The following is a 22,553-nucleotide window of genomic DNA, read 5'->3' as shown; positions in this document are numbered from 1 at the left end:
TACAAGAGACAGATTGAAGATCTGCAAGAAAGGCTTAAAAAATGTCAAGAGCAACTACAACAAGGAAAGCATGCTGAAATGGACTATCATCAGAAGTGCAGGAAACTTGAGGAAGAGTTGGAAGTGCAGAAGCACCTGGTTGAGGATGTGAAACAGAAGATGGACCTGCAGGTCAAGGAAAGTGAACGTAGGTTTCTTTTGTTTCAGAATGAACTTCAACAGGACAATAAAATCAAAGATTGTGGATTTAAAATGAGCTGTGAGAGAAGAGGAAATGAATTGAATTACCTGAATGACAGCTCATCTAGGGAATCTGAACAGCATCCTTCACATGTAAGACCTTGTTCACCTTTATTAAGGCAGAAACAAGAGAGAACAAGTTTTAAATCTGATCAAATAGAAGAAAATACGCTGTATGTGAGTGCTGATGATACAATACCAAGGGAGGTGCAGTTCCAGATGTCAAGAATAAATCAATCACTAGAAGATGCAAGATCACAATCCTATACAGAGTTTGTTTCTCAAACAAGTACGCAGTTCCAGATAACCTTTGATAAATCAAGTGAAATCACTGGAATATCTGAAAGAGACAAATTGAGAAACAGGAACCTACACAGTTCCAGACAAACAAGTAGGCCTGGAGAAGACATGAAACTTGAGTTAGGATTAGTAAAAGTGCATCCCTTGGAGGTATACAATAATTATTGTGAGGGTTTGCCTTCCTAGTGGTGGCTCTTACTATTCTATTTTTTTTATTTATGCTCTATCACTATTCTTTGTTCTCTCTCATGTTTCTTATGCTCATACGTTGGTGAAGGGGACCTCTTCATTTTCACTTTGTTGCTCAGCTTTTCATTAAACCGTTGTAGCAGGCTTGTTAATATCCAGGAAACACATTATTTTATGTGGTTTGTTGGAAATAAGATTTCACATACACCATTGTGTCATCATTGGTCAAAATGAGCTTTGCTTAACAGTGCACCTAATAACAACAAATCTTGTTGCTTAATCTAATCCTATTCTGATTGCTGAATAAACATTTGAAATGATGAATGCATTCTAAATCTCTAGCTATCTATATTTCTGTGCTGTTCAATGCTGATAACAGATCTCCTTTCTAATATATTCAGGTTCTCCCTTTTGTTTCTCTGGTGGTGGATTTAGAACTGAATTATGTGCAGCAAAGTTTTGCAGATCTATTTCTCACTGTGTCAAAAAATTCCTATTTACAGATAGCGAAGAACAAGCAGTATGACATGCATGTTGAAGTTACAACATTAAAACAAGAGAATGACAAGACATTTGGTAATGAAGAGAGAATGTTTGAGGGATACAAAACATCTGAAGGGTTTAGGAGAGAAGACTTTGCAAAGATGAATTCTTTCTTAGGAGAAGAGATTTTGAGAACTGTTGATATTGCTACTCAGTTGGAATGTTTTCCAGAAGAATATGATGATATTAAATTTCAAGGTCTTCGACGTGATGTAACTGCCAGACAATTGATTGAAGTTAAACTTCTAGACAGGCTTACTGTTGAGCATCTCCATTCAGGGCAGAAAACTATTGAGGAGGTTCAGAAAAGTCTTGAAAAATTTTTAACTAAACCTACAGCTATAGCTGGAGTGTACCTTGAATCCAGCAAAGAAATACTGTCTTTTTCTTTAGCAACAAAGAGAAGAATCATAGGGAAGGCAGTGGCATTAGCATTTTTAGAGGCCCAAGCAGCAACTGGTTTCATCATTGATCCTACAACAGGTCAGAAATTCTCTGTTGATGATTCAGTTGTTAGAGGGCTTGTAGATAGTGAATTCAAGAGTAGACTGCATGAAGCAGAGAAAGCTGTTTTGGGATATTGCTGTTCTGGTAAAGTGGTATCTGTGTACCAAGCTATGGAAGCTCGACTTCTAGAAAGAAAAAAGGGTAAAAATATCCTTGAAGCTCAAATTGCAACTGGGGGGGTTATTGACCCCATAAGAAGTGTTCGTGTACCTCCAGAAACTGCAGTGCAGCTTGGCTTGCTTAATAATACGATTCTGAAGTTTTTGCATGAACCTTCTAGTAATGTGAAATGTTTTCATAATCCAAACAACAGGAAAGCTATGTACTACTGTGATTTGCTAAAAATGTGCTTGTTCAGTGTTAGCAGTAATTGTTTACTGCTTCCAGTTGGTGAAAGGAGAATAAGCAGCCCATCGGCAGAGAAAAGTCATAGAATTTCTGTAGTAGACATCAAAACAGGAGCTGAAATGACTTCCTATGAGGCTTATAAAAAAAAAAGTGTTGATAAAGCTACGTATCTTGAGCTTTCAAAACAGGAATTTGATTGGAAGGAGTCTACGTGTTTTGATTCAGATGGGAGTTCTTTTATTTTGCTTACAGACCATAAAACTGGTGTGCAGTTTAATATTGAGGACGCCATCAATCAGGGTAGAATTGACAGAGCATTAGTCAATAAATACAAAGAGGGCTTAATCACAGTTAGTGAGTTGGGAGATATTTTACTTAGCAGTTCACAACCAAAGAAAGACCTAAACAGTCCAATCGCAGGATTTTGGCTTTCTGAAACCAATGAAAGAATTCCAGTTTTAAAAGCCTCACGCAGAAATCTGGTAGATAGAGTTACAGCCCTCAGATGTCTTGAAGCTCAGGTCAGCACAGGAGGCATAATTGATCCATTCACTGGGAAAAAGTACAGTGTTTCAGAAGCTTTGCAAAGGGAATTAATTGATGATGGTTGTGCCAAGCAGATTCAGCAATGTGAACTAATCTTTACAGGGATCATTCACCCTGTAAGGAATACAGTTATGTCAGCTGTTGAAGCTATGAGTACAAATGCCCTAGACAAGGAAATGGGTATGCGCTGCCTGGAGTATCAGTACCTGACTGGTGGGTTGATAGATCCGAAATCTCATTCCAGATTGACAATGGAAGATGGGATTAAGTGTGGTGTTATTGATGCCATCACAGCCACAAAGGTGAAAGATGAAGATTTGTATGTTAAAGTTATCACATGCCCCAAAACAAAGAAGAAGCTAACCTACAAAGAGGCTTTAGAGAGTGCTGTTTTTGATTGCCACACTGGGCTACGATTGTTAGAAGCAGCTCAGCCCATGAAAACAGGAATTTCTAGTCTGTACTATGCTTCATAATAGAGATGATAGTACTTATTTGGGGCCTGATTTAAAATCGATTCAAGTTAAGGAAGAGGTCTACAATGACTTCTATGAAAGTTGTAGATTATGTTGTCTGATGGAGTTGCTTTGAAACTAATTAGTTTAAACAGCTAATTAGTATACACTGGTAACCTGGAATTAGGTATTACTTGCTATAAAGTGTAAATCTTTAGGTAAAGTAAGGCAAATTTGTAATGTCAAAATGCAGAGTGTGTTCAGGGTGTATCCGAAGGTTTTATCAGATGTTGCCTTCATGTAGGCATTATAAACTGGAAGTTATAAATCAGTGAAGCTACTGCATATGTGAAATGCATACATTTAGGTGAGACGAGTCAGATTCTTCCATTAAAAACTGGAGAGAGCGCCCATTTTGTGAGTGAAGACAATGCAGTATTTCATACAACTCAATTACTTCATTTAGTATTACAAATCAGTTTGCAAATGTAATTTATTGTACAAGGGTGGCAAAACAGTGTACAAGAGTTAAATCTGCAATTCAGTAAGCAAGCAAATATTTTTTCTCACACTGATATTTTATTAATTTAATGGGCTACTCACATCATAAAATTTCATATCCTGTTTTTTTTTTTCCTACATTTCAGGTAACTTAACAGTATTTTTTATACTTTAATAGGCAAATGAATTACAGTTGCATGTCCAGTTAAAAAAAATCCATTGAAATAAAATATTTTCATTTTCACTTGTTGCACATGGAAGGGCTTAGATGTGTTTTCTAAGTATTGCTAAACTTCAAACTACTGACATATTGTGTTACTATGAAAAACATATGTATTTTCCTATGCAGAAAAATACAATTTTACTTTTATTGTCCTTATTTCTGTTGACATAGAAGCAATGTATTCTTCTGAGCTGTAATTTAGTAATCCATGTCTATAGATTGCTGATACTGATATCCTATGCTGGCTGTAGATATCCACTCCTGAGGGTAATGCAAAGGCAGCAATTCAGAGATGCTTTATATGCAAATGTTGTTTAGGTTTCATCTGCTGAGTGATTGCCTGTGCTTTTTCTTTATATCAATCATTGTATAATGAATGTACATGTGTATGAATAAGCATTTCTTGATTAGGAATCTTTTGAGGAATTGTTCTGTTAGTGTCAATAACTGTGGCATTTTTGTTCCTACATCAAAGTGTCGCAGTAATGCATGTGGTAATAATAAAAGGAAATCACTTTAAGGGTATGTGGTAATACTGCCATTTTGGTAGAACTGTGTTTCTATTGATAAGAATGTTAAATATTCCAACAACTTACATTTACACGTGTTTTACGATTTGTGATGCTCATCAGAGGTCAATGGAAGAAGAAAAAAAAGAACACGTTGAGAAGGCTGGGGATTTACTGAAATGGGTGTCAAACCTCAGCAAGACACTCAGCAAAGAAGGAGGAGAAAAGGCTGAAAAAACAGATTTGCCTAAGCAGCAGGTACACAGATGTCTTTTAGTAAAATAACACTTCCCCGTTTTGGCTTTTTGCGTTTATTGAAATGACAAAATATTCCATAAGTATTGTTTTATTCTCCATATCGCCATCCACATTTTACTAAAATGCAATTTTGTGTTTGGCTGTAAGTGGAGGATTGGATAAATATTCAGGGATACAAATGTTACTCAGGAACGAGTAGAAGCTGCCTTTTGCATCGCAAGTGTATGGTGCAAAATGTCAATTTAGAGAAGCTGTGCTCTGCACACCGCAATTTGACTGTTGTAAAGGGACAGTACAGCAGTAGTAGTTCTGCTGCCTGCTCCTGCAGTAGTTTAGTCAATCAGCCTGGTGACTTCTACCCTGACACCAAGATGGAGAATGTTCACAGGAGAGGCCTTTGAGCCAAGTTTCTTCTCATTTCCTATTAAAAAGTTATTTCAGGTGTTCTTACAGGATGGCTTATGAGACAGTAGTTGAAAGTTTTTGAACAGATGCACATTCCTCTTCAAATCTGCTTCCTTAGGGCATACAGAGGGCGTTAGTGGGGCCCTTTTTAATACCACACTATTCCACAGGCTGCTGAAGGGGCCCATCTTGCACCCGTTTTTTTGGCAGATCTATTATTGTTGTGTGTATAGTTGTTAGTCTGACTGTGAATTTCCATCTCCGAAGTTTCATATAATTTCTAGTAGTTTCCTTGCAAGCTTTGTCATGCAAAATAGCTTAGTGACACCTGAAAGGATTTCCAGAAATAAAGGCCTGCCTGCCCACTGAGCAGCAGAAAAACAGAGCGGTGTCTTTTCCACATCCTTCAGAAGTAGTTTGGTTGGTCAGTTAACCCAAACTCGATTTTGGCACATCTTTCAAGCAACTTGATCCTGTGTTCTTATTTTGGACATTGGCATTGGTGTCAAAGCTGCAGAGTTTGAACTTGCTGTCAGACAGCCCTGCAGCTGCCACCGGTGCTAACACACTGCTTGTTTGTAGATGATGTGCTCCATAGTATAAGAGAGCAGATATATTTGGGGGACCAGTGCTAGTTCTGTAACTGACAGAAAACATTCAGTGTTGGCTTTTTTTTGCTTCTCCTGTTGATGATAGTGGTGAAAGCCTTTGTTAGTGTTGGGCCAGTGCCATGCTCCTTGGAGCATCTAAGCCTACCACGACAGCTACATTGGCATCTTCCCAGTACAGCTTGAGCCCTCAAGAAGTAACATGCAGGTTAGTTGTCTTGGCTTCCTCTTGCCACCTGCAGGCAGCTATTTCCTGAGGGTGTTTCCATTACAGCCTGTGAGATAGTGGGCACCATCCAGAAATGCCTAGTTTTGTATTCACTGTCTGACATGGATGCCTCGACACGTTTGGTACAAACCTGATAGCTAATTTTTATAGTTTTGTTGTCGTTGTTTTATTTTGATAGCTGATGTTAGCTGAAACACATTTCATACATACACTTGGGGGTGTTCTGAGGGGTAGCCATTGGGAACGGGGGTGGAGAAGCTGCTGCCAGTAGTGACGTAGCATATACAGCAATCATAGTGATGCCAGTACCCTGAGGAAAGGGAAACTCATGTCTTCTCATGTTCAGCATACTATGCTTGCTGTCCGTGTTTTTGTCCAAGCAGCACGAACTGTGGGACTGTGGCTTGCTGGTAGTGAATGCAAAGACATACTGTGTTCAAAACCTACTGATCGAGACAGAATTGTTGTGTCCCAGCCCACATGAACCTACGTTCCCAGGCACCTTCCCAGAGTTGACTTAGCACCTGCGTTGAATTTACCCCTGCCTTGTTAACAAAACCCTTGCCACCCCTTCCCCCTGCCTTTCCCTTTGTTTAACCAAAATCAAAGGTAGTGCTTTTGTCTGAAGAACTGCAGGCAGTTTCTCAGAAAAATTAAAAGATTAAATTATTGCAAGTTCCTCTGCTGGAACTAGAGCTTGAGTGGGAATGACACAAACGACAGAGGGAGAATTTTAATAAACAATTCATTTTTTTTCTGAGTATCTAAAATTGCATTTATCTATCAATGAATTTCGTGAAGTTTGAGGCCTTCTGATACACTTTATAAAAAGTTACTCTCTCTTATTGTGGTGTGCAATTTCTTGAGCATGGCCATTATATACATATCTTTGTGAATTTACTTTAAACTTTGCCTGATACTCAGTGGTTTTAAATGATTAAATTTTAAACAACTAACATTTGAAATAAATTCAGTTTGGCTCACCAAATTGTTTTCTAACTCAGTTTATTTTACCAAAAGACCTAGTGCAATGATTTATCCAATAATAAATGAATTTCACAATAAATAACATGTCTAAGAACAGCTTCTTTCTCTTTTCTTTGATTTCAAGTTCCTACACTACTGAGTTCTGTCACACTTAGAAACATTGTGCTGTTTGTTTGCTTTTCTTTTTATATTTGTGCATAGTTAAATCTTGAACACAGGTTGTTTATTTTTCAGATTTCCCTTGAAGAAATGTCAGCTAAGAAAGAACAAATAGCTGAAGCTCTGCAGACTACTCAGGCATTTTTAGCTAAACACAGTGACAAGTAAGCCATGCTTTTATTTTTCAAATAAATTAATGGAATCAGTACATACTGTTTGCTTATAAAGAAAGCATATTCACATGTTATAGTTCCAATTATACTTCACGTACACACGTGTCAGATTTTGTTGTTTTGTTTTTTAATAAAACTTTGTCAACCATTCTGGTTAAAGGTTGATTAAGTTTTGTTTATTTCAGGAGCTTGATTAGGTTTACGTACCTCTGCTCAACTTAAAGGGTGCAAGATCATAATTGACATTTGAAGTAAAAATAATTAACAAATTAAAAGTAAATCAATATTTCAATTTTATATTTTCAATTTTATTTTATTTTTTTATTTTATTTATTCAATTTTATATCTCAAATTTGTTTCATTTTACATCTAAAGTTATTTAGAAGGGCCTGTGACAGAACAAGGGGAAATGATCTCAAACTAAAAGAGTGGAGATTTTGAAAAATGAAAAGTTTTTTACAGTAAGAGTGATGAGGCATTGGAACAGGTTGCTCAGAGATGTGGTTGTTGCCCCATCCCTGGGGGCATTCAAGGTTAGGCTGGACCAGGCTCTGAGCAACCTGATCTAGCTGCAGGTGTCCCTGTTCATTGCAAGGAAGTTGTACCAGCTGACCTTTAAAGGTCCCTTCTAATTTAAATGATTCCGTGAATCTTTGATTTTAATACACTAGCAAATTGCTGAGGTACTTCATGACTACTTGCTACCCATCTTCACTGGTGATAAGTTGGCAAAGGAACATGCAAATGATAAAAGCTTTTGCTATCATTCGAAGTAAATTGTAGATTAGTTTAACCTTTTTTTAAATCTGAGTAGCTATAAACAGCTATAAACTTTTTTTTAAGTAAAGATTGGCAGACTACAAATTATTTAAGAGACCTCCTCCTTATTTTTTTTTTTTGTTTGTTTGTCTGTTTCTTTTTTTAATAGAATGACAGATGAAGAGAGAGGTGAAATGGAAAAACAAGTCAAATCCCTCCAGGAGAGCTACAGTTTATTAGCCAATGAAGCTTTGAAGCAGCTGCAGGAAGCACACTATTTGGATGATGAAAAGATGGAAGAAAAGGTAGCAAGATGGAAACTCGGATATCAGGGTCTTTTGAGTTTTACTGCATGGTTTTGAAACCATATGTGATGGGTGAAAAATGAAGCTGTAATTAACAGTGTGTCAAGGATTTTAAGGTTTAACTGACAAAGTTTTGTGTATTAGTTATGAAATACTGTGTGTTACCTTACCTGTGCATATGAATACTCCACTCATCAGGTTTTTTTGTGAAGAGTCTTGATAATGTGTGCCTTGCATGAAGAAAGATAAACATTCATTGCTTAACTCTTCTCATAAAAGCCATTCTTTGACTGCTATATAAGTCTGTGTCTGCTGCAGAAAGGACACCATAAAGTAACATGTTAATGTCTTCCATATATCCTTCAGAAGTGTCCTCAGAAGAAATCTACTTTCAGTTTTTCTTAAAATTCTGGATATAAAAATGAAAGTGCATAATAATGTTAGTGACCCTGAGACACTGTATCCATTTGCTAATAGATCTCAATCTTAAATATGGATTTCTGAAAAAAATGTTGCATATGAATTTTCTCGTTTGGAGGCAGTGTCTGTTTAATTACTTTAAATAATGTTGCCAAACTGACTTCATGCTTTCCATGCAAACTAAAAGCATTATTTGGTGCTAGAGTATCTGATTCCATAATGTTGGATGTATATACAGGAGTGCTGTATGCTGTAAACATGAATAGCATGGTTGTTTTGAATCACATACTGTTTCTGAAGTTCTAACATTTCACAGACATTTAGAGCATGAAAATTTGCCTTTCAGGTAATATGTTCTATTTGCTCACTCTGCAATCATCTCTTCTACTGTCTTTCACTAACCCTGTTTATGTATGCAAAGCATAGGTTTTTAATTCACAGATGCATGTTGATTTTAAATCTTTTATCACATCGTGTGCTGTTCAATGACTGACATAGATCACTTGTGCGTTTGAGCTGCTAACATTCACAGCATTCTTCCAGTCCTGGTAAGTACAAGTTCTTATGCTTATCATGCATTCAGAAGCAAAAGTAAATTTGAAATTAGTCTAAAATAGTGATACTTGTTCTTTTGTATTTCTTTTTAGGTGCATAAAGTCATTGCTGGTATCATTGACCAAACGACTGGAGAAGTCCATTCTATTTTTCAGTCTATTCTAAAAGGTTTTATTGACTATGACACTGGAGTTAGGTTGCTTGAGAATCAGCTGATCCTTACTGGAATAATTTCTCCAGAATTAGGAATATGTTATGATTTGGAAGAAGCTAAAGCTTGTGCCCTAATTGATGACCAGACTCTATTGCAGTTACAGGAATTAAATAATGCAAAGAAGCTTATTTCAGAGTCAACGTTATCAAATCTTCCAGTTATATCAGCTTTAGAACAAGGTCTAATTTCAGAACCTTTGGCTATTAAAATTCTTGAGAATCAGCTTTCAAGTGGGCACTTGATTTTGCCATCTACTGGAGAGCACCTGACTTTGCAGAATGCTTTCCAGAGAAACCTGATTTCTCCAGCATTATATGCAAAGCTTCTGGAAAGACAAGACACTTGTAAAGATCTCATAGACCCTAATTGTGCTGAAAAGATTTCCCTTGAGCAGATGCTTCATAGAAGCATAATACATGGTGAAACAGGGTTAAGACTCCTACCAGTGAAACCACAAGAAAAAGGTAGAATCATACTCAAATGTGGAAGGAAAATAACTATTTTGAGAGCAGCCCATGAAGGACTCATTGACAGGGAAACAATGTTTAGGCTGCTGGGGGCTCAGATAATATCTGGAGGTATAATTGACCCTGAGTCAGGGAAGCAAATGACTGTGGAAGAGGCCGTGAGTCAAGGGATTATAGGTCAGGACACTGCTTGTGGAATCTTCACACATCAGGTTCAAACGGGTGGAATCCTTTGTCCAAATTCTGGGCAACGCTTGACTGTTGATGAAGCCATACAATGCAATTTAATATCATCTACCAGTGCACTGCTGGTGTTAGAAGCACAGAGAGGCTTTGTTGGACTAATATGGCCTGACACAGGTGAAATATTCCCCATATCAACATCTTTGCACCAAGAAATGATAACAAGTGAGCTGGCATTCAAAATTCTAAGTGATAGGCAGAAAATAGCTGCACTTTACATTCCAGAAACTTGTGAAGTACTCAGTCTAGACAGGGCTGCACAGTCAGGGTTAATAGACACCAATACTGTATCTATTCTGAACAGTGTGACTTTACCGGATAAAATGCCCGGTGTAGAAGAATTAGAATCCTCCTGTAAAAATGCTGCAAAATGGTTATCATCATATGAAGTCGTGTCATCTTTATTTCATGACTGTGAAGAGGAACAGGAAGATTCTGGTACAGAAGACCCTGCATGTCGTAATTCAGACCAAGCTAAGAAATTGTTCATATCTTATCTGATGGTAAATAGTTATATGGATGCAAACACTGGAGGAAGACTTCTGTTATATGATGGACAATTGCAGGAAGCCATCAATATGTTTCTGGAAGGGGATAGTTCTGCATACACTACTGATGTGTCAGAAATGGCTTTCAACAACAAACACATAAGTCCAAAAGGAATTAATCTAAAGTCAGCTGGCAATGTCCACTTCAGTAATATTATAGGCAGTGTTCAAGGTGGTCCTTCAGGTGCTGAAAATACTTCTGATGACAAGAAGCTAATTCAGTTTGAAGATTTGGAGAATTATACGTGTTCGCAGAGGAAAGATACATGTAGATCAGATGTTTGCAGTGATACTGATACTGAACAATCACAGTTTACTGTGGAGATGCTGCTAAATAAGCCTGCAGAACTTAAAAATGTAGAAAGTAACACTCAAAATTTCAGGAACAGAAATGCACTCGAGAGTCTTTTGGAGGATTCTGAGTGGACACCATTAGAGGTGTATAAGCATAATGATCAGAAAGCAAATTCAAGAAACACTGAAGGAGTTTTTCCAAATGACTCAAATCTAAATCTTATGTCAGATACAGAAAAAGAAGAGATTGTTATGACAGATAATCTGGGTAAGGAAAACAGAAATGATAAAACCTTATACAGTTCCTTGAGTGTGAATGACTTGTCAGATAATGAAATCTGGACAGACCTGGAAAAGACCTTCACAAAATACGAGCCTCATGTATTGCAACCTGACAGTTATAGAATGGCACTGGGTAATGTTGAGAAAGATGATTTTCAAGGAAGTTTTGGTTCATCCTTCAACACAGATACTGAATACAGAATTCCAGAAGAATCAGATAGTCAGTGTGGTGACACGCTGCAATTTGAAGGTAATGGACACAGTGAACAACCTCCGCTGGATTACACTGATGTACATAATAGGCCATCTCTAGAGAGCTGTCCATATAGACATCGCAGGCAGTCTTTGGATGGTAGTACTGATTTCCAGAGTAAACTATGTCTAGAAAACAGTAGAGAAATACAGTGGAGGCCTTTGTTGGAGGCCAGTACTGTTACACATGATGGACCACCTGAGGGGGTCAGTGACAGCATGGCACAAAGCGTATCAGTAGAAGAAAACAATCTTGTGTTTGACAAGTTATTACCTGGAGACAGTAGTTCTGACTCATCACTAGAAGGGAGTGATAGCATCCCGCAGGTTGAAAGTAGCTGCTCACAGCATGAGTGTAGTGAGGCAGTCTCAGAAGAGGACAGCTCGCAGTTTGATGATGATGATGATGATGATGATGATGATGCCTATGAAACTCCTCAGGTTGATGATGATGACAGTGATTTCTATGGTACTCCACAATTTGATGACGATTCCTATGACACCCCTCAAGATGATGATGATTTTTGTACCTTACAGCTGGAGGATGATGATACACCAGAGCCAGAGAATGTTCCGTTAGGATTTCTAGAGGAGAGAGGTGGTCTGATAGCTCTGAGAGAAGAGAACAGCTCTTATGAGGAACTTCCAACTAATGCTGGAGAGAACGTCCATTACATTAGAGATATAAATCAGACAGCTCTAACTGAGGGTGTTAATATAGCTTCTACAAGTGCTGAAACTTTCGAAACAGCCCCTGAAGAGGAAAGGGAAAGAACAAGGAACTTTGAAGAGGAACAAAAATTACCAGTTACTCTGGGCAGTGAAGAAAGAAGGGAGGGATGCTGTACTTCTTTTCAGAAGAGGTATGAAACAAAAACACAGCGAGACAGAAATGAAGAAGATGAAGTGAAAGCAGCAAGTGACTACTGTGAGTATGAATCGGAAGGAAAACAGGAGGAGGAAGACTATGATTATGACTATCTGGATTATGATAGTTATGATGACTCTGATACTGAGTCTGACAGTGAAGAAGAAATGGATACTTTTTATTCACATAATCAGTGTCAAAGCAGAGATGACCAGATGTTAATTCCTGCAGGGGACATAGAAAATAAAGAGGAAAATAATCAGAATATTGATGAGTATTGCTGTTCTTTAGGCCACAAGACAGAGTATAATTTGCAGTTCCAGTCTAATCATGGAAATGGAGAACTGTCTTTGGGAAAATGTGAAACTGCATCAGATATCTGTGAGAAAAGATGCGTTGATACATATACAGGCAAAAAAGAAAGTGAACAAAAACCAGCAAATGAGTACGGAACTTTTCCCAAAAATGAAAACATGTCAGAAGATACTACTGAGGATATTCAGTCTGAAAATACCTTTGACACGAAATGTATATCCTGTAAGAGTGAAGAAAATAATAACACACACTTTCTTGATGATACTATGATATCTGACATTAGAGTGACACCTTTCCTAATTACAAAGCAAGCTACTGGAGATGATGAAAATACTAAGACAGATTTGCTTCTATCAGAACACTTTATTCACAGCATGAACAAAAGCTGTAGTACTGTGCCAGTGTTACATTTAGATCATGGGCAAAGACAAAAAGAAGCAGTATTTGCAGAGGAAAAAGCATTAAGTGATGTGGCTGGTTTGGAACAACGAAAGGCAAGTTCATCCCAAAAGGAGAGTAAATTCCTCACAGATATGCATTATGCTAGTGATGATGTTAGTTCACTTTGTGACCGAGTACATCCAATTACCAACAAGAAGCATGGTGAAATAAGAAGAGATTTTGAAACTCTGGCAGAAAATGGAGTAAATATTAAAAAGGAATGTGGTGTCATGGAGCTAAATAAAAGTCCCATTCATATGGAAAGTCTTGGGGAAATATTTGATGCATCAACAGTTAAAGCTGATACAGAAATTATTTCAAATAATGAGAAAGTAAATACTGGTCAAACTTGGCCTGACGTTGAAAGAGGTGTGATATCAGCTGAATTTAAGAGAGATTTTAATGTTTCATCTTCTCTAGAACAATGTACAGCAAGCTTAAAAGGAAAAAACAATTCAGAATTGGATGAAACTGAATCCTGTTGCCTTAAGGACATAGAACAGGTGAAAAATAGTTTACAGAATGAAAAAGAATTTCTGCTCAATATGGAAGAAATACATTCAAGAGGATTTAACACTTACTCCTTCCCCCCAACTGTTTCAGTGGAGCCAAAGGAAATTAGCATGTCTAAAGAGACGTTGGTCTGTCAAAGCGACAATGTTCTTAAAGACCTTTCAGAAAATAAGGACAGCAATGGTGATGAATTTATGCTCATAAAAGCAGGTGCCTCAGGAAGCACTGACGATGCAAAAGAATCTGGGGATGAGATTGAAGCTCTACCTTCTGGGAATCATACACATACCACTGATTTTTCTTCTGCAATTTTGAGCAGCACAGAGGCTGACTGGAATAATGTTGCCCAGAAAGAATCTGAAGCACTGAAAAACACAAAGGGAGAAAAGTTCATGGCCAGCGAGACTTCTTCCTTTGAAAATGGTTTCAAAAACCAATTATGCATGGAATCATTACAGAACAAAGTGGGACCTTCTGAAGATTTTCAAGTAAAGAAAGGTTTTTCACAGTCACCAGAAATGCCTGACACACTAATGGAAGACTTAAATAATATATTACAAAGGAAATTAAAATTGGGACATACTTACTGCAAGGAGGAAGGTGAACCACTACGTTACTCTGATACCAAAATTCTAATGCAGAATTTACTTAGAATGGTTGGAAGCACCCAGTTTGGAGGCAGCATGTTCAGTGAGTCACAACTCAAGCAAACAAGCAGTACTGTTAGAGAGGCATTAATGGATACCACACCGTGCACAGACACAAAGGACGGTGATGCACTTTCATTGCTTTGGCCTGATTGCAGAAGTCCTGATCTTCTTCGTGATATTCTGCAGCGGGAATTCTGTAACCAGAAGATGAGTGATCCAGGTGAAATGAAGAGTGAAATAGAACAAGAGGTGAAAACTCCTACCGCTAATCTTACGGCTTCTGAACTTATGAAAATTTTCAAAATGTCATCTGGAGATGAAAGTAAGAGGAAATTAGAGGAGCTGATAAGTAGTTTGCTTACGAGCTCACAGGGTGCTGACATCACCACAGCACATGAAGGTAAAAGCAAAGTAGATAGGCTTTGTGCTCTTTTCTCAACAGAACAATCAGAGTTTGGATCAGAAATTCCTAAAGAGAAAGCATTGGCAGATGACACAGCTGATGCTTGGAAAAGTGACCAGGAGCATGAGAAGACAGACAGCCTCTTCAGAGGCTTTACTGGGCCAGCTTACACAACAAAAACACTCCTGGATGACAATTCCACTAGCAAGGTACGTAACAACAGCTGGTATGTGCTGTGTGCCCTGTGTCAAAGGAATCACATGAATCTTTCCAATTGCTGGAGACAATAATTAAACTGGAAAAATAATTCCAAAAATAAATGATTTTAAACAAATAAAATTAGAATTAAAAGAAATTTTATTGCCTATTTTTAAATTGTCAGTTTCAAAAACCTTTTTGTTTATTGTTAAAACCCATTTTCAGGTTGATGGAGAACAGGAATGTTTGAAGTTAAGAGACAAAATGCAAGAGCATTTGGCAGTGCTTCAAGAGGTGAAAAGACACCTAGAAAACCAGAAACCTATTAGTAGCAACCTGGAAGTACTAAAAGAACAATTGCAGCAACTAGAGGTCAGTAAAGTATTCTTTATGCTTGTACTTCAGTGATGGGAGCTAGGAGAAGACCCGAGATGGGGTGAGAGGAAAAAAGAGTGAATTTGAATTTAATTAAGTAAACCAGATATAATGTCTTTCTTGCTTATTAGCTTAACGCATTTTGAATATATGTTCTCTTTGTAGTCATTTGAATCAGGATTGGCTGCCTTTGCAATTATCCTAAAAAAGGACATGAAGTTGACAGAAGAATTCTTAAAGTTTCATCACAAAGATATTCCTGAAGCGAAACTTAAAGAGCTAAAGATAAGCTATGACTATTTGGAGGAAGCATTTTTGATGGTCTGTGATACGTCTTCAAAACGAGCAAAACAAATAGTCTGTTCTGTTGACTTGGAAATGGTATGTTTTTATCAGTGTACATTTGTATGTTTTGTCTTACTTTTCTTAAGGTAATTCAGCTAACAATTTAAAAATTTTCTTTTAAATCTGTATATAAAGTGCATGCATGATTTCATTTAGTGTGAAATGTGTGAAAACGTGACAGGATTCCACATAAATAAATGAATATACAACTTCCCTTTCCTAGTCTAAGCTTGCAGAATTGCACCAGCAACTTCTAAGCAAACTCCAGACATTTTCAGACTGGATCACAGAACACAGTAAAATCATGAATGACTTCAAAGTGAATACCGATGACATAGAAGATATGAAGCAAAGCTTAAAGCTACTCAAAGTAAGTATTCTTTGTGGCAGATGTTGGTACTTCTGGCAGCTGTTACTGTGTGGTATGAACTACTAGCTAGTATTTGTATAGCTGCTTATAAACCTGGGAGACAATTACTTGATGATCCACTGTACTGATCCATGTACTGTTGATTTGCTTTTTCTCCTTAGAATTTTTGGACATTTTGACTTCCTGAGAAAAGTATCAATTCTGCTTACGTTTGTTATAATAAATCTCACCCTTCTTGGTAATCTAGTTGATGTTACAGATATTTCAATTATTAATATTAAATCTTTCAAAACATCTTTATTCATAAGATCCATGTTCTTTGCTGAAGTTTCATTAATTTTAATTAACTGTAATTAACTTGGGAGAAGAGGGGAAAAGATAATAAATAATCCCCACAACCTCTTAATTACCCACTTGAGTGAAGTGAGCTGTGAAAAACAAACCAGATGAATTTTTAGCAATGTTCATACACCTCTGTGTGTAAATGTAAAAAAAAACAACGTAATTTTACTGGATTTTAATCATGTTCCAGTTTGTGTTGTGTTATCATAGGGGCTGCAAAGAGTGCAGCTGTGGGCATAATTTGATACACTGCTGGAAATAAAGTTTTTCATTGTGGAGTTAGAAATGAGAATACACTCAAGTAAATATTTTAACATTTTTAGGTTAGACGTAGCACCTAGGAAACTTAAACCACGCCTGCCATTTCATCAGTGTATATTCACCATAAATTCTCTATTGTTGAAGGGCAGCCAGTTTTCAGACGTGCATTAAAAGGCAAAAGAAAGAATAGAGGTTTCCAAGGTCATTTTATTTATTATATGCTCATGGACTGTGCCAAAGGCAAACCATACACCAATTCAAATCCCTTGATGGAATGTGCCAGAATGATTCTGACACAGGTTTGATTTACTGTGCCTGAAGTGTCTCTCGAAAGCACTTTGGAACAGAAGCTAAGTGCAGAAAGTAGTGACTGTGTGTTTTATTTGTGCTGAATTTGTCTTCCTTGCTATTCATTCCCTTGTCTTTACTTACAGAACACTGCTGCAGAGGTTGCTCGTACAAAAATGCAACTGGAGTCCACTGCATTTGAAGTTCAGTTCTTCATTTCTGAACACGCTCAGGATCTTTCTCCCAGTCAGAGCAAACAGCTTCTGAGGCTCTTAAATACCATTCAGAAATCTTTTCAGGAAGTGCAGGAAACTGTAACATCTCAAATGGAGAGTTTAGAAACTGAGTTACAGGCAGCGCAAGAGCTGGGTGACCAGAAGGTTTGCTTTTCTGTGTAAATGTGTGCTGTTTTTGTGTATGGGTGAGGAATTTTAATACCAGCAGGCAGTATTAACTGTATTCCTACCTTCTCAGTTTCGCTTCAGATACATTCACTGTTCTACAAAGATTGATCTAGTGTGGCCCCATCTTGAACACTGGATGCAGGTTTGGGTGCCACAATATAAGAAGTACGTAAAACTGTTAGAGAGCATCCCCAGGAATGTTACAAAGATGGTGAAGGGTCTCAAGGGCAAGGTATACGAGGAGTGCTGAGGGGAGGCCTGATGGCAGCTGCAGCTCCTCACAGGGAGCCGTGGGGGAAGTGCTGAGCTCTGCTCTGTGTGACAGCGACAGGGCCCGAGGGAACGGCATGGAGCTGCGTCAGGGGAGGGCAGCTGGGGGTGAGGGACAGGGCTGCACCAGAGGTGGTGGGCATGGAACGGGCTGCACAGGGCTGTGGGAACGGCCCCAAGCTGCCGTAGTTTAAGGAGTATTTGGACAGTGCTCTCAGACATTGGGTTTGAATTTTTGGGTGGTCCTGTGTAGAGCTGGGAGCTGATGATCCTTGTGAGTCCCCTTCCAACTCAGGATATTCTATGATTCTATGAAGTGTGAAGAGTTGTCATTTTTCTCTTTCATTGTTACAGTGACAGTTCACAGGAAATATATGTTAGGTTAGGACAGGTACAGTTTCAGACATTAGGATCCGTTCTTTTACGTATTGTCCAAATAAAGCAGTGAACTCTTTGTCCTCTTCTGGCTGCAGCTATATTAATCATCAAGTTTACTATCCCACCACTGCTTATCACTTCTATCCTTCTGACAGTTTTCTTTTCCTCTGACTTGCAATGTCATCTGCTTGTGTGATCATTTTCTAGGTATTTATGGTCAAGTGCCAGATTTTAAAATCTTTTTTATCATAATTTGTTTTGGCTGAGACAGGTTAGAGGGATAGAAATAAGAGTGAATCAGATTTCTGATTGTAGAGGTGGACTTTGGAAAAACCACGAGTCAAGTTGGTACAATTACCTCTTGAACTGGCATAGCTGCAGCTGGCAAACATTGCCACATTTGTTTTGATAGTAAAAGAAGGGTAGGATGCTGCTGTATGACTGCATCTTCTCCTATGTTGTAGAAGCACTGTGAAGACTCAGAGTTGCCACCTCATTCCCCAGCTTGTGCATAATGAAAGGTGTTTCAGCATTCGGAGGGCTTTGAGTTATTTTAATGTTTGAAGAACATTTGCTTCCACTGTACTTTGTCAAACAAATATAAAATTGAGTAGAGGAAAGACATAGATATTTTTCTAGGATGTGATAACAGTAATGTTCTTGCATGTCTTGTTCTTTTCTACTGCTTAAGAAGTCAGCATTTTCTATTCAGGTAACATATGCATATCAAAAAGAGCTAACTCACGATCACAACTAACCTCTGTTTTGATATCATTTTGCAGAATTAATAGTGTTTACCACAGGTTTCAAGCGGCTAAAGAGACTGGACTTTCACTCCTGTCGTTTGGAGATTTCATCTTTCACATATGTGCATGGCCAGACTTCTCTTGGGCAATTCCATCAAACATGGTCTCTTTTACTTACAACATATTTGAGGTTTATCCATAACTTCTATATGTTCATCTTGCTATTTGTACCACTGCTATCATGTTTACAGCATACTTTTGAAAAGATTGCTTTGCAATATTGATGTTCAAAGGTTAATTGCTATTTGAATGTCTATTAGTTCATATAGCAGGAAAGTTTTTGTTTTATTGTTCAATTGTATTTGCCTCTAATATAGGATGTGGCTGAACGACAGCAAGAATGCAAAGAGAAACTGCAGGAAATATGTGATATGCTTACACAGACTGAAAATCGACTCATTGGACAACAAGAGTCTCTTGTTATTGGAGACAGCAAGGCTGAGCTAGAACAGTACCAGACGAGACAGGAGGTGTGTGCAATTTTATTATATATAGCTATATTTATGTATATAAAAGAAAGATGAGTGCAGAAGAGAGTGACTAGACTCCTTTGTTGAATAACAAGACTATCGAGAGAGTAACATAGATTTGTTTGACCTACCAAAGGTGAAGTCTTAATGGTGTGCCTTTAAACTGCTGCTCGTGAATATGCTCCAGTATGAACCAGTGGGATGTAAGAAACTTGGAAGACACTAGAATAGGGTGTGTTTACTAGATATTTCAAGAAGCACTCAGGTGGCAGTATGAATCTGTTACATGAATCTTCATCTTATGATTTTTTTTTCCCCTCAAATGTGATAAGATTACACTTTATCATTCTAAAACAATATAACTAGGTTTTTAACTACTATCATGGAGTGTTTACACCCTCTTAAAGTATTTTGAGGAATTAAATGCAAGGCTTTGGTTACAGTTCTGTTTTTTTTCTAGCAATGCTTTCAATCTCGTAGATGTTTTATGTACCAGAGTCCTTTCAGTTTGTTTGCTTTCCTATAAGGACCTTGGCTTTTAGCCAGTCTATAAGCTTTTCCTCTGACCTGAGTGACACTAACTCTGATTTTGATAGTTTTAAGACAGAAGGACTTGGCACTTTTCTTCATCCTCCTTCTCCTAGTAGTGGCTTTCAGTAATTACAGGATAGATTTCCAAATCAAGATTAGTAAAGATTTAAATTTTCTGATTCATCTTGCCTTACCTTACTTATCTTCAAAGAAATGCTCCTAGTTGGTATAAGATCACTATAATCTGTGGAAAAACATAGATACCTCAGGGCACCTGTTCACATAACTGTCTGAAGAAATTAGAACCTAAATGGGTGTATTCTTGGGAGAGAATAAATAATATAGCATATTTCTTTTTTTTTTTTTCTTAAATAAATATCAATATTGTGATTGTCTAACAGACTAATATTCAGACTTCTGGATAGGAGTGTAAGCAATCTGAGTTCCAAATTGTAGTTTTCTTTCTTTCTTTCCTTTTGTTCCTTTCTCTTCTTTCTTTCCTTTCTTTCTTTTCTTTCTTTTCTTTCGTTCCTTTTGTTCCTTTCTTTCCTTTCTTTTCTTTCTCTTTTTAAATTTCTAAGCTGTTCTTGAAAGAGATAAGGACAGAATGAGCTGCATCAACGCTGTCAGATGTTGGACTGAATATTTTCTAATATCCCCATAAGCTGTTCAGTAATACTGCATTTATTCTGTGCGGTTAAAAAAGAGCAGCTTGCCCTCAAAACAGAGGAAGTTGTAATAAGGTTAATCAGAAAGATGTGGGTTCATCTTTGGATTCTTTTTTCTCAAAAGGAGATACAAAAAGACATGAGAGCAAGTGCCCAGACATTGGCAGAGATTGTGAAAAATACTGAAAACTTCTTAAAAGAAAACGGAGGAAAGTTGTCGCAAGAGGACAAGGCTGTTCTTGAACAGAAACTGAATGAAGCAAAGACCAAGTGTTTGCTCCTTAGCCAAAAGGCAGAAGAATCTAAAAAAGAACTGGATAAAGCTATGACAACAGCAATTAAGCAGGAGACAGAAAAGGTTATTCGTACTTTTATTCGAACTTCTAATGTATTTTAGGGGATTCGTTTTTCAATTTGCTATTGATATACTGAGGAGAAATAATGGAATGGAAATGAAATAAAAATTTCATTTGGGTGACTAGGAAACTGCTGTTCTATTTTTTTTATGAAATAAGCAGTAAAATGCATGCCATTCAACACATTTTTACTGCTGATGTGTTTTAAATAGACTGTTTGCATATGCTATTATATAGTGCCTGAAGATTTCTGAACTGAAACTGTGTAATTTCATTGTAGGTTGCAGCCATAGAACAGCTGGAAGAAAGTAAAAATACAATAGAAAACCTCTTAGACTGGTTATCAAATGTGGATAAAGAAGCAGAGCATGGCAGGAAATTTAAGCAAGCAATAGAACAGAATGGAACACACTTTGAAGAGGGAGATGTGAAGGTTTTGGAAGGAGAGGAGGATGATGTCAATGGTAATCTGCTGGAAATTCAACAAGACATTGAAACTCAGGTGGATGGACTAGTGAAAAGCACAGACGATAATCTGAATCAACAGTATCAGAAAGTCAAGGTACTGCTTCTGGATTTACTCCCAGGTTGTTTGCTAAGTGTGTCAGTCTTCATTCAACAAGAGTTGAATATCCTTTCTTTAATAGACTTCGGAATGGAAGATGGGAAGTTAGTGATACAGTGATAGGATTTTCAGTAGTCAGAATGTATTGCAAATTTGTCAGTTCTTCAATGTTACCGTGCTCATTTACTGCAAAATAAGAAAAAGCATATTTTTAAAAGCAAATTTTGAAAATCCTGATGGTGAGTCTATTATTCTTAAGTTTTACAGAGAGATATTTATACAGGACAGTCAAATTTTTATTACTACTACAAGGAAAGAAAATGCAAAAAGCAACAACATAGATTTATACTTTTTATGAAGCTTTTTCAAAAATCGTTGTAATGGCCAAATATAATCCCCTGCTTGTGAATACTGATTTCCAGCAGTTGCAGATAACAGTTTGGCAAACACTATTTAAAGGCTTCAGAAGGATGAATTACATCAAACCACAGTGCAGCATTTTAAAAACAGGTTTTCCAGATAAATTAATCGGAGGCATTTTATGGCCTTTATTGATTTACATTTTAGCAACCAAGAACTTTTGTGTGGTTTGGTGGATGTGTAGATAAACTGATACTGCTGATTGCTGGTACCAGTTTGAACTTTCTTTCCTGTTTGTTTTTTTTTTCAATAACATTTTTTCTTTTTCAGAATGATTTTATTTTTTGTTTGTTTGTTTGTTTGTTTGCTCCTGTGCCCAATGCCTACTGGGTTTTTATCCAGTATAGAATAGGGGAGAGTCATACCAGTCCATTGTACATAATTATTTTACGTAGGAATTGAGAACCTTTAAGACAAAATTTTTTGGAAGAATCAATGTGAAATGTGGATTTTATTTAGCATAGGAGTAGTTCCTATGTCATGTTATTTTAGATGTTTTTGAAACAATTTACATGCACAGAATGTTTCTTGATCTTTAATGTCAAAAGGCTCTGTTTTATGATCAAGTATATTTGATAAGAATCAGTGTATATTTTATACACTTATTTATACTTATATAAATACTTTATATACCTTATATAATATACTTTAATATACTTTATAAATCAGTGTATATTTTATAAGAATCAGAATATTTTAAGTGAAGTGGAACACTTCTGATTTAAAAAAAGTTGCCTACCTTTGGGTATGTTATTTAGTGAATTCTATTTTGTGACAGAGAACAAGGAAAATGTTGA

At 37.1% G+C, this 22,553-nt stretch overlaps 1 protein-coding gene across 38 annotated transcripts in view; it reads left to right on the top strand.

Moving 5' to 3' along the window:
* DST (dystonin) overlaps window positions 1–22,553 on the top strand; it is a 293,719-nt gene that overhangs the window by 173,984 nt on the left and 97,182 nt on the right. For 31 of the 38 annotated variants that reach the window (XM_048936449.1, XM_048936436.1, XM_048936431.1 and 28 more), the window contains 11 exons: window positions 4,485–4,619; window positions 7,083–7,171; window positions 8,109–8,244; window positions 9,312–14,918; window positions 15,133–15,279; window positions 15,448–15,663; window positions 15,851–15,997; window positions 17,035–17,268; window positions 19,064–19,216; window positions 20,540–20,773; window positions 21,052–21,333. In XM_048936449.1, coding sequence (XP_048792406.1) covers window positions 4,485–4,619; window positions 7,083–7,171; window positions 8,109–8,244; window positions 9,312–14,918; window positions 15,133–15,279; window positions 15,448–15,663; window positions 15,851–15,997; window positions 17,035–17,268; window positions 19,064–19,216; window positions 20,540–20,773; window positions 21,052–21,333 — 7,380 coding nt within the window. The remainder of the gene's footprint in view (window positions 1–4,484; window positions 4,620–7,082; window positions 7,172–8,108; window positions 8,245–9,311; window positions 14,919–15,132; window positions 15,280–15,447; window positions 15,664–15,850; window positions 15,998–17,034; window positions 17,269–19,063; window positions 19,217–20,539; window positions 20,774–21,051; window positions 21,334–22,553) is intronic. The other 7 variants (XM_048936442.1, XM_048936438.1, XM_048936440.1 and 4 more) reach the window with 1 other exon arrangement.

This window comes from Lagopus muta, chromosome 2 (genome assembly GCF_023343835.1).
Source record: "Lagopus muta isolate bLagMut1 chromosome 2, bLagMut1 primary, whole genome shotgun sequence".
In the NCBI taxonomy this organism is placed as follows: Eukaryota; Metazoa; Chordata; class Aves; order Galliformes; family Phasianidae; genus Lagopus; species Lagopus muta.
The sequence above is the reverse complement of the archived record's forward strand: the minus strand, read 5'-3'. Positions and strand labels throughout refer to the sequence as shown.